Source organism: Toxorhynchites rutilus, chromosome 3 (genome assembly GCF_029784135.1).
Source record: "Toxorhynchites rutilus septentrionalis strain SRP chromosome 3, ASM2978413v1, whole genome shotgun sequence".
Classification (NCBI taxonomy): Eukaryota; Metazoa; Arthropoda; class Insecta; order Diptera; family Culicidae; genus Toxorhynchites; species Toxorhynchites rutilus.
Genome location: NC_073746.1, coordinates 324466909 through 324484115, shown reverse-complemented (window position 1 = coordinate 324484115; position 17207 = coordinate 324466909). Strand labels below are relative to the sequence as shown.

Here is a 17207-nt window from a genome sequence, read left to right as displayed (position 1 = left end):
ATATAATTTTAAATAGAAATAAGAATGAGTTTCTTTAAAACAAATATTTGGTAGCACTTACAAGACCTGTGCACTAAAAACCGCAAACGAATCATAGAAAACAATATGAAATTTTCGAATCAACTCTCATCATTACTGTTGATCGCTCGCTGTCTAGAGCTACACATAAACACTAAACATATTGAATATTCAAGCATTTTTCATTATGTTCACCTTCAGTTTTCCACCGAAAAACATATATTTTCCTCACCGTTAGAATACACCTTCTCCACACCCGAAACTAAAATTTACGCCACTTTTAATGGTAATAATGCTCGAATTCAGGAAAATGAAATTACCGATCGGAAAAAAGTCACGAATAAGTTCGAATACCTAAATTCAAATTAAATCTCTAAATGTTCATCGCGCACACTACGCAAACGCAGACGATCATATCTGGTTCCACCAGCATCATTTTCCAAAATGATGTCTGTTCGTTAGCTAATTGGGTTGAAAACGGAGGCAGCTCAAATCGATCATTGAGTTGAAAACGGAAGCAGCTTAAATCACAATATTTTCTCTCTGTACATTGTCCGTTAAACGAATGCTGCATTTGTATTTCAAGTGATCTATTGACGCGCGACTGACGTGCAGGGGTTTATAAATATTGTACCTCGCCGATGCATTAGTTGCTCGATATTGATGGTACGGGTTGGCATGAACAAGTGTATGGGTTAATTAAACAGTTTACGGATTACGGAATCTTAATATATAACATATAAAACAAATTTTAGAGAATTTCCGATCCGAGTAGTAAGCAAATCATAAAAAATTCGTTATTTAAGTTGGTCATTTGATAACGAAAATTATAATTTTAGAGTAAAATCGAAGTAAAATCGAAGAGGGTCGATTCGAAATGAAATTTGCTGTTTCACGGCTGATTTGACAAAGAATTGCTTCATAATAAGATTTTGGAAATAGTTTCCAAGAATAAAATCGCTCTTTTACCTTCATTTTATCTCCAACTTTTCCACTATATATTTCAAGCACATTTTTTTTAAACGTATTTTTTATCTTTCCTCCCCTCAAACACACTATCTAGGTATTCTACTACGAAATCCTGAACTCGCCGGACCGTGCCTGCCGCCTAGCGAAAGCCGCGTTCGACGATGCAATCGCTGAGCTGGACACCCTCAGCGAGGAAAGCTACAAAGATTCTACGCTAATCATGCAGCTGCTGCGAGATAACCTTACATTATGGACATCCGACATGCAGGGTGACGGTATGTATCCCAGTTTGATATCATCTCCTCCTTAACACCACTGGCTAGCGAGCGACATTGAGGATTGTTATTCTGGCCATGACGATTGCATACGAATTGTGTTCATGTCCATTATTTACTAGTTGTTACCGAAGAATCGATGATAATTGAAGGCACTCTTATTTATGTGTGCCTGAGCCAAAATAGAATCATAACGAAATCAAGTTGACGTCAGGAACTGCTCTCCAGAAAACGTTGCTTACGTTCTCATACGTCGTGCATGAAACAAATCATGTCTGCCTTCAGTACAAGGTGGTATTACGAATTGATTGAAGGATTTTTTTTCACTCTGATTGTTGTTGCAAGGTACAACATTCGGTGTGTATCCACACGAGCAGAAGAGCGCAGAAGTACACTCAATGTTAAAAGGGTGAAATTTCGGCGGAAGGTCTCGATGGGAATCGATTTGCTTTGTTCAATCAAAGGATTAATTTTCAAGGTGAACACATGACAGTCGTTGAAACTCCGGGCATGGTAAACGAATCAGAAATAAATTGGATAACATTTGAGCAGGTGTGTTCGAATCGCTTATAGTGTTGATGTGCTTGCACACGGACATATCGAACCTGATATCGAGAAAGGTTCACACAGACTGCGAGCAACGAATAAGCAACTCGAGCAAACATGATGGTTCATTTGTGCAATGGACTTGACTGGTGGATAGAGAGAGAGCTTCGGTTTGTTAGTTTAAGGTAATTAGGTGATGCGCGTCAATTGGCTTGTTAGAAGCGCGATATTGTGTCATGATAAGATAAATCGAAAATATGAGTTATTTAGTGGTGTGGTCTTTGTGGGGTGTTGGGGTGGAGCTACTGAATAATTCATTGTCGAAGTTTATCTCTAATTCAAGTGCACTTTCATTGCGAATTTCACAATGAGGTTGGTTTCTCTGCCATGCGGTTTTCAATTCTGGTATCAAAGGGACCGAAGAAAAGATGTTGGTCCTTGACCCAATCGAAATAAAAACTTTTGACGTAGGACTACATTTAATTGGAATATATGGGGAAGGGGGATTAAATGAAAATCTGAACAATGAACACGTAGAAAAAATCATCATCAATTGATCGGGAATATCTCTACGCATCTATCGCAATGAATAACATTTTACTTTTTTCGAGTTAAACAATTGAATAATTATTGTAAAATGTCAAACATTATCCAAACGCGTTAAGTACCACGTTTAGATAGGTCCAATTTGTGTTTCTCATATGGTACCGAACCAAAAGGAGTAACCAGAGTAACAGCGGAATACGGTCCGAGGCAGTTCGTTTTTCATGTTGGAATATGCGCAGAAAACCTGTTTAATCACAACACAAGCCACATGCCTTACTTGATCTAAGCAAGGCTTCTGATCGAGCATGAATGTACGCAGTATAGAAGAATTTTTTCGACTAGGGTATTCGCGGTCGACTAAGCTTCTGCACTTCTAGGCTTCAAGCTTCTAAGAAAATAGAACCTTCAGAACCATAGTCAACAATACCAAATCATTTTTAAAAACCCACGAAAACAGAATTCTTCATGGCTCAGTCATTTCACCAAACCTTTTTATTATAATTGGGCCAAAATGAATTGACCGTAATTTTTTTTTAATTTTCCCAGAAAATACAAACTTGTGCACATATGAAATATCGAAGCTCTATTCAAGGTTCCCAACCTCAAAGTGTTTGAAACCCAGATTACCTCAATCAAAACTCCTAGAATACTTGGAGTAATTTTTGACAAGAAACTCATCTTAGAAAAAGATACAATTGATCTTTTAAAGTCAATTTCTGGCAACCTTGCTTCCGGACATGGGAAGACACTTTTATGGACAGCAAACGTTTGGTTAGTTCTACAAAAATATTTACGGAGTAAGCATTTTTAGCCGTGAACGATGGAGCCAAGACGATCGAACCGATATATAATAAGGCAATACAGATAGTCATCGGTGCCTTTGCTAGAAGTCCTAAACTCGTTGTTATGACAAAGAGTGGACAACTATCATTTGATCGCCTCGTTACGAAGATTGTAACCGTTACCTTTTAAATTTTAACCGCGACCACAATGTCCCATTAATATCTCGTGCCTAAAGAACGGGTTGAAGAACACACTTATCAGGACCTTCCCGATATATGGGTACATTCTCGACGGTCATGGAAAGGAATTGGAATGTGAAACCGTCAAAATTCAATCTTGACTTACTCGAGGACCCAAGAACGCACACATAATTCTCTTCCTACTGTTATATTTTCCTATTACGCGATCTGCCTCCGAGCTATCCAAAAACATTAAAACCTTCACTAAAGAATCATGCAAAGAGCAGAGGCAGCTTCTAATAAAAATATTACCTTCTGTTGGATTCCCGGTTATACCGGAATTCATAGCGGTACTGCCGTCGACAAACTAGACGGTAGGGCCAGAACCCAAGAACCCCTTAACACATCAAGGACCGCTCACGAGTTCTCTCGTGATTCGCATTCCGTCCGTTACGGATGGATCACGGAATAACTCGTGTTTTATACACTTGATGGTTAAATCTCTGGTCTGCCAAGAATCTAACATGGCCTACCGATTGCTCGCCTTTGTCTCATCCACACCGAAGGAGACGATCTCATTCGTGGTATCCGAACAAATGAAGCGTACAAGTTTGTCGCAAAACGTGCGGCCCCAGGCGTACGTCTTACAGATTTCTCTGCGGTCCTTTTTATGTTAATATGCCCGTTCTCGCTTTGATGCGAAACGCTAGGTAAAACAGTAGATCAACTAATCTCAACTTTTCTTCAAAATAATCAAAATATCGCTCGCTCTTCCTAGGATGACAGAAACAACAGTAAGGAAGGAAAGAAAGGAAAGGTAGGAAAAAAACCTCAATGATCTAGCAATGAGGTCCTCATGCATACCAGAATGAATGGGTTTCCCTAACACGGACTTCCAAACCAAGGAGTCTGCAGAAATTTGCATTGCAAATCACTTCACTTACTCCCGTTTGATGTTTGTAGAGTTTACTGCCGAAGAGCGTCGAGCGGGAAAGGATTGTCTTTCTCAAGACAGGTGATGAAGGAGTTTCCTTTTCAGGGCTAAAGGCGGATGCACTGAAGAAGTTAAAAGGCCCCTTGATGCAAGTAAAGGAAAGTCATTGCAAATACAACTTTGTACTCGCTTGCCTTTGTGCATACCGGAAAGCGGATACGAACACTCAGTCAACGGTAGTCCTATGTTAAATTTGTTTGTCCATCGCTAGCAAACTGATTTTTTTTTGACATATTTACATTTTATTTTTTCCTCCTTCCAGGTGATGGTGAACAAAAAGAACAGATCCAGGACGTTGAAGATCAGGACGTGTCGTAATTTGTTACGCGGCTCGTTTTATGTGTGAATTTATTTTATTAATTAAAAAAATAAGATTAAGCATTATAAAATAAGCTATGCATAAGAAAAAAAACAAAGAAAAAAAAGAAAATTTCATACACAAAAAACATCAGGAAAGACACACATCCTTACACACATACATTAGACGAACATCAGAAGCAGAAAGGAAAACGAATCCGAAGAGCGAGAGTGAAACAAAGGAACCACTAAACATGTATTGCAGAAGTCGTAACAAGGAGAATAAGGAAAAATAAGAGAACTCATCAATCGTAAGCCATCAACAACAGCGAATAAGAGTCAGTCAGAGTTCGATACCGACACCATCACACACACATACAACTTTGCGTATTCCCACTCGTCCTCGTGAAAACATCCGGCATGAACACAAGGAGTGAAAGAAGTATATAACAGTGTAAGAAAACAATTGAACACGTCTACAACACACACACTCTCTCACACACGACACACGATACACACACTTCACATCTACAGACACCTCTACACACAACACATGATAACTTACTATTACACATCAAAACAAAAAAACAGCGTATTAGAGCATATTGATTACTATAACTACTACTAGTAAAAAAGCTAGAAGAACACAGATTCAGCTGAGTGGTGTAAAAAAGAGAACAAAATCATCATCCATTAAATGTGTATTGTTTTTGTCAATATATATTAATAAAAAATAAAGAAGTAATAAAAAATACGAAAAGCGTAAAAAAATAAAAATTGAACTAAAAGCATAAAAAAGAGAAAGAGAGAGAGAGAGCAGCAAGCAAGAATGCGATCCAAGCAAAAACGGAAAAAGAAAGTATAAATATTAGCTATAACAAAAAAGAGTGTGTCACTTCATGTTTTAGTAACATACAACGTGAGAAAGCTGTTCAGGAAAAAAGGGGGAGAAGAAAAGCCACAGTGGATGTAGGGGGGATACGCGCGTGTTAGGTTCCATCTTTTTTCCGGACTCGATTTGCCATGAGATAAAACATTCCCAATTTGACGAATGAGAGAGAGAAAAGCAGTAAAGTATGAAGCGCGCGAACGCGTGGGCTAGGAGGGTTAGTATCAAACTCCTACATTTGTCCAGTGTTATTTGTTTCAGTATTTCGATGAAAAGATATATTCTCCTAGAGTATTCTCGTATATCGCGCAACCGGTGAGAGGATTTGGACGAAAAAGATGAAATACTCCTTTCGGAGTTTGATAAACAGACTGACTGACTGGCTGGCTGACTCGCCTCGCGATGGCTTTTCTCTCACTCTCTCTCCCCCTTCTTGCTGACTGCTTTATTTGAACATTAAAGCTTGGCGTTTCACTTCTTGTTTAACAAGTCCCATGCTAAGAGCGATACCCCATTGCGTTGAAAATGGGGAATATTATCGATTCAAAGGCTATTATTATGTTAGATGTAAAGGAATTCAACGCGGAATGACTAACGAGATACACATAAAACGGGAAATACAAAAACTATGAACATCAACAAATACAGGCAGCAACAATAATAATAGGTTTGACGAGACATGTTTGTTTTTCTAATTTATTCACGCTAAGGACCAAAGAGGCGCTTGCTCCCAACGTCCGCGTCTAACATGGTTAGGATTGTGGCATGAAATTTCCTCTTGGTTTGATCATGAAACCCTCGCCACGGTGCGAGGGTGGCGTTATCGATCCATACGCGGTAAAAAGGAGCACAAACGATCATTCTTGACGATCTAGAATGAAAACAAACATGCAAAGGAAGCATCCTGCCTCAGTCCTAGCCTCTGTTCCTGGAAAAAACATAAAGATGGTAAAAGAAAAACGAATGAATTTTCTACTGGATACAATTTAAACAAAAAAGTCGAGATGGTTTTTTGAGAATAAGCGGAAAATGAAACATGAAAGCTACGTTGAGAAGTTTAGTGATTACAGAGAGAGAGAACACAACCGTTGCATTTATGAAACAACACTCACTGAACCTACAAGAAAACACTCACTCTCGTGGACGACGAATGATGAACCTGTGTGAATAAAGAACAAGAAATGAGACATGAAAATCACACACACACACACACACAACAACAACAAACACATACACGTATCCCAACTTACGGCGGAAGATCAGCAGAAGCAAACACATTTAAGAAAGCTATGTTTTAATCAGCAGAAAAAAAGAAAAAATCGTAAATAAAGTAAACAAAACGTTTCTAGTAGTAGCCATTGTCGGCAGCAGCTTTTTAATTGCAGACACTAATCCTGTATTTAAGTGTGTTTTTTCTCTCGCAGCGTACTCGATGTCCGTGAAAGTTCGACTATTGGTTTTATTTATCAAATTATCTTTAGTTCCTACTCCAATCCCCCAATGGTGTGATACCAAGCAAATGAACCATCCGACGTATATTTAACGCGGTAACATAACACAGAATAATAATTACTAAAGGAACAAAACAAAACCTATTGATTATTATGAGTAGAGATATAAATTTAAAGGTGAATTAATTGCACAAAGCGAACCATGCAAAACATATTGTGAACACAAACACACACAGACACACTGATTATCAACGCAAGCAACAACCGAACAAAAAATCAAACTCGAAACTGCATTAAATTTGCAGGAAAACATTGTTTTCAAAGAATAAGTCCAACTTCCCGATTTTCCTGGCAGTTTCTTAATTCTCGTTAAAGTTTGTTCAATCACATCCCTTAGTTTCTCGAATCGCACCCAGCTCTACTTATGATTTAGTCGAATTTTGCACAGTTTTCGCTAATACCCCAAATATAAGTCTTTGTTTCTCCATGCCTCAGTTGGATTTTTACAATTTTTCGAGACAACACAAAAACGAAGCGCGTTCTAGACATCAATAACAACAGCAGTTAAAACCACAATATTGCAAATGAAAATACTTTGCGTCGCACGCACGGGGAAACGATGGTTTTATGTTCGTTTTATTTTTTTTGTGGATTACAGCAGCAGTAACAAACAAGTGGAAATATATGGCTAAATACAATGAAAATAATGAACAAAAATCTACACACAAATACACAACACTTCAAGTGGAAAAACAAACAAGCATTTGTTACGCAAAACGAAAAATATATAGGAATGGAATGAACCAAGATTCTCGTTTTATGTTATTATGCATAAGTCGAAATGCGACAAACAACAGCAACACAGTAAATCTTGAAACAGAAAAAACAAGCAAAAGGAAACAAAAGCAAGACGACAGTGAATTAATAGTAAATAACCGAGAGAATTCCATCATACAGCAGCAACAGAATCAAGGAAAATATTGAAAAATAAAGCTCTGAAAAGAAAAGGGTGGAGTCTCTTGTCATTGATCCGAACTGCATTCCCCCCCTTCTAAGGGCAATCAACTGCTGGATGGAACCAAAGCCTGGTGACTGTATTTCACAACGGATTTTGGTATCCACGTTCTCCTCATGATTTGAAGCTGAGAGACTCACATAGGTAACTAAAGGTTATTTTGTTAACGTATACTAATGTAGTAAGCTCGTGTTTCTGTTTCTTTCAGACTGTTCGAGCATCGTATAAACGATTTTGTTTTGAAGAAACGTTATATGCTGCTCTAGATCTCAATACAGCTGCTAAAGATGTAAGCGAAAATAGTTCAGCGATTTATCTCGAATTCACAAATTTACATTTTTGATGTTGCAGTGTAGTGAAGGCATCTTCTGTTAGTATAAAACTCGGTCTAAGAGTGAAGCGAGATAAGCTTTCCACAAGAATTTATAATCAGCTCTACATCGACAACTCAAGACAAGTAAGTTCTAGTATATTCTTTTATATTAGTAGATGTATAACAATATGTTATGTCAGACCAGCTGACCCGGTAAACTTCGTCCCGCCCAAAATTTATTTTTCGTTACCGCATTCGCGTATTCTTACTAAGCGCACGTTCATTGGTCCAATCGCAGAACTATCGAATCGCATTAATTCGTATTCTCTCAAATTTTCCGTCTATCCACCGCCGCCAGCGGATTTTGGCGAGTACCGATATGTGTCAATAATCGGCATCCAACGATGGGTATTAAATGCGCCCACAACAGATAATTAGAAGACTAATTAGTGGCATTTAGTTTGATGTTACCTAATATTGGGTTGGGGAAAAAGAAATGTCGTATATTGTGAATATATGGCAACACTTGAACATATCTTGTATTGTACTTGTCGCATCGGGTCATACTCATACTCAAGTTATAGCGCGTCAAAGATGGAGTCCACCAAGCAAGCAATTCGCCATATTTTACGTTTTTACTACCTGCGAGGTAAAAATGCAACGAAGGCGGCCGAAAAAATTTGTGTAGTATATGGACCTGATACTGTAACGTTTCGCACAGCACAGCGTTCCCAGCAAACATTAAATCGCATAACAAGCGTATATATAACATCATATGCCCTAAAATTTGGTTGGCATATAATGCGCCTAACTGGCATATGCATGCAAAAGTGGAGGCCATATACATACATGGCAAATGCTTACCGAATTTGTTTGGATGAATATGCAACTTTGACCGGCTATAAAAGCGATTATATTAGAATTGAATTGCGATCTAATATGAATATATTCATGAATTGTCAAAGCACCAAATACGACTTTTGCCATACTCATATACGATTTATTACCGACATAGAAAAAAAACAAATGGCGCAAAATATTTTCGTGAAATGTTTATTATAACCTCACGAATCGCCATTTTTATATATGAGTATTTATTTTTTATTTTATTTTTTTTAATTAAATCGTTTATTTTTACAGGCTCAGTTACATAAGTTTAAAGGAGCCGAACTCCTATCTGTATTGTTACAAGTACATATAATCATTTTTCATTAATTCTAGTGTTAATGAAGTAGAGAACCGATTACTCGCGGTTTGCTCGAGTTTAGAAGGGTGACATTTTTTTCAGGAAAAGGAAGGGATATAAGGATATGTTGACAATGTTCACACTCACATTCGCACTCACATTCATCATACTCAATTCTTAAGCCTATCTTATATCTAACATGTATTTACATTTCACCTTATTCTATTGTTAGTAAGAAGGGATTTAATTTCTCGCGAAGGAAAAGGAAAAGGAAAATATAAGGATATAAGGACAATCACACACGAAGATCGATAGCTTTTAGGAAGACATATATTTGGGACATGTAATCAAGGTCTAACCGAGCCAACACATCTCTCACCGGCACATTGGGCTGCCTTCCTCTAGCCCGAAGAGAGTTTTCTAAATTCGATCTGGCAACAAGATACTCCTCGCACGACCAAACAACGTGTTCGATGTCGTGGTAACCTTGGCCACAAGCACAGATATTGTCATCGGCAAGATTAAAACGAAAGAGTAGCGCGTCTAACGAACAGTGATTGGACATGAGTCGAGAGAAGGTTCGAATAAAGTCCCGACTCAAGTCCAGACTTTTGAACCATGGTTTGAGGCTAACCTTAGGGATAATCGAGTGAAGCCACCGACCCAATTCATCTTCGTTCCACTTACGTTGCCATTTAACGATGGTATTTTTACGGACTAAAGAATAAAATTCATTGAAGGCGATTTGACGCTGATATATATCGCCTTCAATTGCACCTACCTTTGCTAATGAGTCAGCCCTCTCATTACCCGGAATTGAGCAATGTGAAGGGACCCAGACAAAGGTAATGACATAACAGCGTCTGGTTAAAGCACTCAAAACTTCTCGTATTCTCTCAAGGAAGTACGGCGAGTGCTTTTCCGGCCTCACTGAACGGATAGCTTCGACAGAGCTAAGACTATCCGTTACAATGTAATAGTGTTCAACAGGTCGTGAGGCGACGCTGTCCAGCGCCCAGTGTATTGCTGCCAATTCAGCAATATACACTGAGCAAGGATTCTGAAGACTGTGGGAGGTGCTAAAAAATTCGTTGAACACTTCATATCCTGTGGACTCATTCATAGAGGACCCATCAGTAAAGTACATATTATCACAATTGATACGCCCATATTTTGCATTGAAGATCGTAGGAACGATCCCCGATCGATGATAATCTGGAATTCCATGGATTTTCTCCTTCATGAACAGATCAAAATGTACAGAGGAATTGATGTAGTCAGGAAAACAAACACGGTTGGGAATATACGAAGAAGGATCAACCTGCATGGAGATGAATTCATGATATGAAGTCATGAATCCAGAATGAAAATTTAGCCCGATCAGCTGCTCAAAATTTCCGATCACCAATGGGTTCATGACCTTACACCGGATGAAGAACCGAAGAGATAATAAATTGAAGCGATCTTTTAGTGGGAGTAGGCCTGCCAAAACCTCGAGACTCATGGTATGCGTTGAGGGCATACATCCCAACGCGATACGGAGACAAAGATACTGAATTCGCTCGAGTTTAATGAGGTGTGTTTTGGCAGCTGATTGAAAACAGAAACTGCCATACTCCATCACTGAGAGAATAGTTGTTCGATACAACATTATAAGATCTTCTGGATGGGCTCCCCACCAGGTGCCGGTAATTGTACGGAGAAAGTTTATTCTTTGTTGGCATTTTTTACTCAGATACCTAATATGGGCCCCCCAAGAACATTTGGAGTCGAACCAGACCCCAAGATACTTGAATGACATAGCATGAGTGATTGGTTTACCCAAAAGTTGAAGCTTTGGTTTTGCTGGTCTATGCTTCCTAGAAAAAACCACCATCTCTGTTTTCTCCGTGGAGAATTCGATCCCTAGCCCAATGGCCCAGGTTGAAAAATTGTTCAATGTATCTTGTAAGGGTTCTTGCAGGTCGGATTCTTTTGATCCTACGACAGACACTACTCCATCATCTGCAAGTTGTCTTAAGCTGCAATTTTGTGTAAGGCAATTGTCAATGTCGCTTACATAGAAGTTGTACAAAAGGGGGCTTAAACATGAGCCCTGAGGGAGGCCCATGTAAGAGACCCGACTTACTGCCGAATCTCCATGAGAAAAGTTCAAATGTTTCTCACAAAGCAAGTTATATAACATATTATTCAATAGAGGCGGTAGACCCCGAGAGTGTAATTTGTCTGACAAAACCTCTATTGAAACAGAATCAAAGGCCCCCTTTATGTCCAAGAATACTGAAGCCATTTGTTTTTTTTCGGCGTAAGCCATTTGAATTTCTGAAGAAAGCAACGCAAGACAATCATTCGTCCCCTTGCCCCTGCGGAACCCATATTGTGTATCTGAGAGTAGGCCATTCGTTTCAACCCATCGATCAAGGCGAAACAAGATCATTTTCTCCAACAATTTCCGTATACAAGACAGCATTGCTATTGGGCGGTACGAATTGAAGTCGGACGCGGGTTTTCCGGGTTTTTGAATAGCTATAACTCGTACTTGTCTCCAATCATCTGGAACAATATTATGCTCCAGAAACCGATTGAATAAGTTCAACAAGCGATGTTTCGCCACATCAGGAAGATTTTTCAGCAAGTTGAACTTAATTCTATCTGTTCCTGGAGCCGAATTGTTACAAGAAAGGAGAGCAAGAGAGAATTCTACCATCGAAAACTCGAAATCAAGATCGCACCTATCTTGTGGTATATCTCGAACAATTTTTTGCACAGGAACGGAATCGGGACAAACTTTCCGTGCAAATTTAAAAATCCATCGATGTGAATATTCTTCGCTTTCATTCGATGAAGAGCGATTTCTCATGTTCCGAGCCACTTTCCATAATTTTTTCATTGACGTTTCTCGTGACAAACCTCCCACGAAAGTTCGCCAATAAGCACGCTTTTTCCCTTTGATCAAGTTTTTAAATTGATTTTCAAGGTCCAAATACGTTTGAAAATTCTCAATGGTTCCACGTTTTCGAAAAGCTTTAAATGCGTTCGATTTATCCTGATAAAGCTTGGAACATTGGCTATCCCACCATGGATTGGGAGGCCTTCGACGAATAGTGGAGCCTGGGATGGGTTTCGTTTGAGCGCGAACCGCGCTGTCATGGATCAAACGAGAAATGAAGTTATACTCCTCCAATGGAGGCAAACCATCTCTGGAATTGATGGCTAGAGCAATCGCGTCCGCATATTTTTTCCAGTCAATGTGTCTTGTGAGGTCATATGCCATGTTTATAGATTCAGAAGAATTCGACCCAATGGTGATGGAAATTTTGATTGGCAAGTGATCACTACCGTTGGGGTCCTGGATTACATTCCACTTGCAATCTAACGATAGTGAATTCGAGCAAAGCGAGAGGTCAAGAGCACTTGGGTTAGCAGGAGGTTTAGGTACACGTGTTGTTTCCCCAGTATTCAAAACGGTCATATTGAAGCTGTTACAAAGGTCATATATCAACGATGAACGATTGTCGTCGTACTGTTCCCCCCAGGCAGTTCCGTGAGAGTTGAAGTCTCCCAAGATCAATCGTGGCTCAGGAAGGAGTGAACACATGTCAACAAGTTGCTTGCGGCTAACCGCAGCTCTCGGAGGCCAATACAAACTGACAATACAGAGGTCTTTGCCTCTGATGTTTGCATGACAAGCAACAGCTTCGATCCCTCCAATAGGTGGAAGTTCAATTCTAAAAAATGGGTGGCACTTATTAATCCCCAATAGTACCCCTCCGTATCTGTCATCGCGGTCCAAGCGTATTATATTAAAATCGTGGAAAGAGAGATCATTTTGAGAAGAGAGCCAGGTTTCGGACAGAGCAAAAACATCACAATTGAATTTATGAATTAGAAATTTGAAAGTATCCAATTTAGGGATAAGACTACGATAATTCCACTGTAAAACAGTGATATCTCCGACCTCTCTATTTAAATTAGACATCAAGAGAGATAATCATTGCAAGAAGGGGCCATGTTTGCATCAATTGCTGCAAAATTGTCTTTAATACTGGAAGCATTGAAATGACAATGGTTCTGATGGAGTCGGAAACGTTAAAACACGTGAAGATTTGATCCACAAGGTCAGTCAACTTTATAAATCCCGATTGGGAAGTTGAACTAGACGGAAAAACAGGGACAGTTGGGGTTTTTGATGTCCCCTCGAGTGCTGGGCCGTTCAAAGGTGAACCATTCCCACGGAAACCAGGAGGAACCTGATTTTGCTTGTCCGCTGCACTCGATTTTTTAGACATGCTAACAGGGGGTATAACCGGTGGGGCTTGTCCTTGAACTTTGGGAGTGGTCACATTTTTGCGCCGGGGATTCCCTTGGAAAATGAACGGTGTGCCCCCGTTAGCTGTGTCCGCTTCCATTTCGTCAACGGGCAACGTGGCGAAGACATTTTGAGTGTTGATTGATTGTTGTTGGGCAAGTGGAGAAGCGCCCTTTAAAATATCCGCAAAAGTGCGTTTTGAGCGTTCCTTCAAAGAGCGCTTCTGTTTCTCCCAGCGACTCTTGTAAGTTTCACAAGCTGAGAGCACGTGTGGGGATCCCCCGCAATATGGACACTTATGCTCAGTCGCACTGCAGGATTCCCCCACATGTTGCTCTCCGCAAGTTGCACAGCGCTCCTTGTTGGCACAATAATCTGAAGTGTGACCAACTGACTTGCATTTGTTGCAAGTCATGGGCTTTGGCACGAAGAGTCGCACAGGCAGTCTCAATTTGTCCACCATGACGTAGTCAGGGAGGGCCGAACCAGCAAAAGTTACTCGAAACGAGTCTGACGGCGTGAATTTCGTTTTTCCCTCTTCTTGGGATACTTTACCTAGTTGGCGACTGTCCAAAATTTTAACGCCCACCAAAGGGAGTCTTTTGAATTTACCAACTCCTTCTTTTATCAATTGGCACGTCAGACCCGTTTCAGTTACCACCCCCGAGATTTCTACGTCATGGGAGGGCACGTAGACACGATACTCTAGGGTGAACCTCTCGTCGATCACAACTGCATTTGCGTGTTTCCGATCACTCACGACAACACGCAGTTTGTTCGGCCTAACCTTAGAGATTTCGACCACGGAGGAATAAAATCTTGCCAGATCTTTCGAAACCTGAATGACATTAATAGATTTTCCTTTAGGTTTGGGCCGGAAAAAAATAACCCATGGACCAGCTCCAGGTGCATCGTCTGGATAGACCTTGACACGAGGAGAGGAAACAACTGAGGGGGAGGACGAGGTCGATTGTTGAGCGGGAGCGGGATCAGTAGGACTGGGAGGCAAGTTCGGGAGTTGAACGGAAGCGGGAGATGGAGGGGGCGAAGAGGAAAAGTTTGCCAATTTTCTTGAGGGGGGCTTGTTGAGGTTAATTAACTCTTTCTCTGAAGAGACATCTTCTGAGGGGGGAACGCGTTTGAGCGACTTCCCAGCCCCCGTTGAGTATTTATGTTCGTAGAAATAATAATTGATTGATTGACTTATGTTGGGAGTGGAATATGAATGTTTAAAATGACACAGATTGATGTTTGGTGAAAACTGCTCTAATGTGGGTTCGAACTCCGGTCGTCTGGATTATCATCCACCAGCTATCTCGCGCGGCTATCTGAAATTTAATTCAACAGCGGTTAAAACTTTCGAGTGCATCAGCATTTCATTGACATTTCAATATGATGTAATATGTTATTTATTAGGATCTAATATGATTACTGTTTCATGATTTTCTTCAGCGCTTATTATTATACGCTTATACGACACATAAACTGCATCAGCGTAATATACGCATATGATGCGGATTAAATATATTTTACGACAATATACATCATAAAATTGATGTTTCTTATACCGGCTTGCGACTTAATTTGATAATGGTATATAAAATCGAGTTTTTACATTTTATGCAATTTCAAATATACACGATACATACTTTGATTGATATTATATGCGATTCTGATTTATTCGGATTTCTTGTAAGACTTGGCACGTGCAAAATTATACGATTTAATGTTTGCTGGGTTGGTTTGATCGATTTCGTTTTGGTGTAGTGGCTGTCGAAGATACACCCCTTACTGGTAGGCCAATCGTCGTGGAAACCGATAAAATCGTTGAAATCATCCAAGTAGACCGGCATGTGAGCACTCGCTCGATTGGCCAGGAACTGGGTATAGATCATAAAACCGTTTGGAACCACTTGCAGAAGATTGGATTCCAAGCTGGATGTATGGGTGCCATACGAGTTGACGCAAAAAAATCTTTTAGACCAAATCAACGCCTGCGATGCACTGCTGGAACGGAATGAACTCGATCCATTTTTGAAGAAGATGGTGACTGGTGATGAAAAGTGGATCACGTACGACAACCTAAAGCGAAAAAAGTCGTGGTGAGCCGGCCCAAATCATCGTCAAGCCCGGATTGACGGCCAGGAAGGTTTTGTGTGTTTGGTGGGATTGGAAGGAAATCATCCACTATGAGATGCTCAACTATGGCCAGAACCTCAACTCGGTTCTCTACTGTGAGCAGCTTGACCGTTTAAAGCAGGCGATTGACCAGAAGCGGCCAGAAATGATCAATAGGAATGGTGTTTTTTTTCACCAGGACAACACTCGGCCTCACACATCTTTGATGACCCGCCAGAAGCTACGTGAGCTCGGATGGAATGTCCTATTGCACCCACCGTATAGTCCGGACCTGGCTCCAAGTGATTATGATCTCTTCCGGTCCATGCAAAACGCTCTTGGTGATACTAAGTTGGCCTCAAAAGAGGCTTGCGAAAACTGGCTGTCTGAGTTTTTTGCACTTAAGGAGGGGGGTTTTATAAGGAAGTTGCCTTCTAAATGGCAAGTTTGTGAACAAAACGGCGCATATTTGACTTAAATTGGATAATTTTAAGTATGTTAAATAAAGCGTCAAATTTCGATCAGAAATACGATATTTCTTTTTCCCCAACCCTATATATAAAACACTTACCTTAAAAAAACCGTTTTACTTATTGAAATTCACAAAACTTCATCAAGTCAAATATTGTTGTTGATTAGCACAAGTATATACAGAAGCTGTCGTTGACTTGTTTTGACAATTCCCAGTTGTGCTTTTGTTTGCCAATCAAGATCATTTCATTGTGTCGAGGTATGTGATATTTCCAACTATACTCCCTCCTCCCTCCTCGTGGACAAACGTGGACATCTTTGTACCCCTACCCCCTAAATTGTCCACGTGGTATGTGGACAGCCCCTAACATGTTTCTCCGTTACAGGGAATAAATATTTGATACAGAAAATATGATAGAATAAAGACAGCCCTAAATCGGACAATTCCTTTCACGAGTTTTGCTCTTATCAACACATTCGGTGATCCATTTTGTATTTATATAGATAGAAGAAGATATAGGAGTGCTTTTTATCACATTAAAACCCATTTCCACTTTCGAACAAAAATCAATTTCGCTAGCGCAAACATCAAATGAACTAACAACGCTTGGAACATTTTCCTTCAGAGTTTTCTGTGTGGCTTCAATTTATCGTTGGGGAAAGGGATCACTAAATTCGGTTTGGTTCTGCACGGGGCTCTGGCAACCCTATCCCAACCAATTGAAATTGAGCGTAGGCAGCATAAAGCAGGGCTCGCGCTAAGGGGGCTCACGTTTTGTTTACTGTTTGGAGTCATATATGTTAATATTTGATTACGTTGGATAGTTTCCTTTGGCAAGCAATGTTTT

At 40.0% G+C, this 17207-nt stretch overlaps 1 protein-coding gene across 1 annotated transcript in view; it reads left to right on the top strand.

The window, feature by feature from the left end:
• The window catches only part of LOC129775251 (14-3-3 protein epsilon), a 54585-nt gene extending 46829 nt beyond the window's left edge, over nucleotides 1-7756 (top strand). The window contains exons 4-5 of the mRNA XM_055779735.1: nucleotides 1082-1262; nucleotides 4573-7756. Coding sequence (XP_055635710.1) covers nucleotides 1082-1262; nucleotides 4573-4628 — 237 coding nt within the window. The 3' untranslated portion in view covers nucleotides 4629-7756. The remainder of the gene's footprint in view (nucleotides 1-1081; nucleotides 1263-4572) is intronic.
• Nucleotides 7757-17207: the final 9451 nt, after the last annotated feature.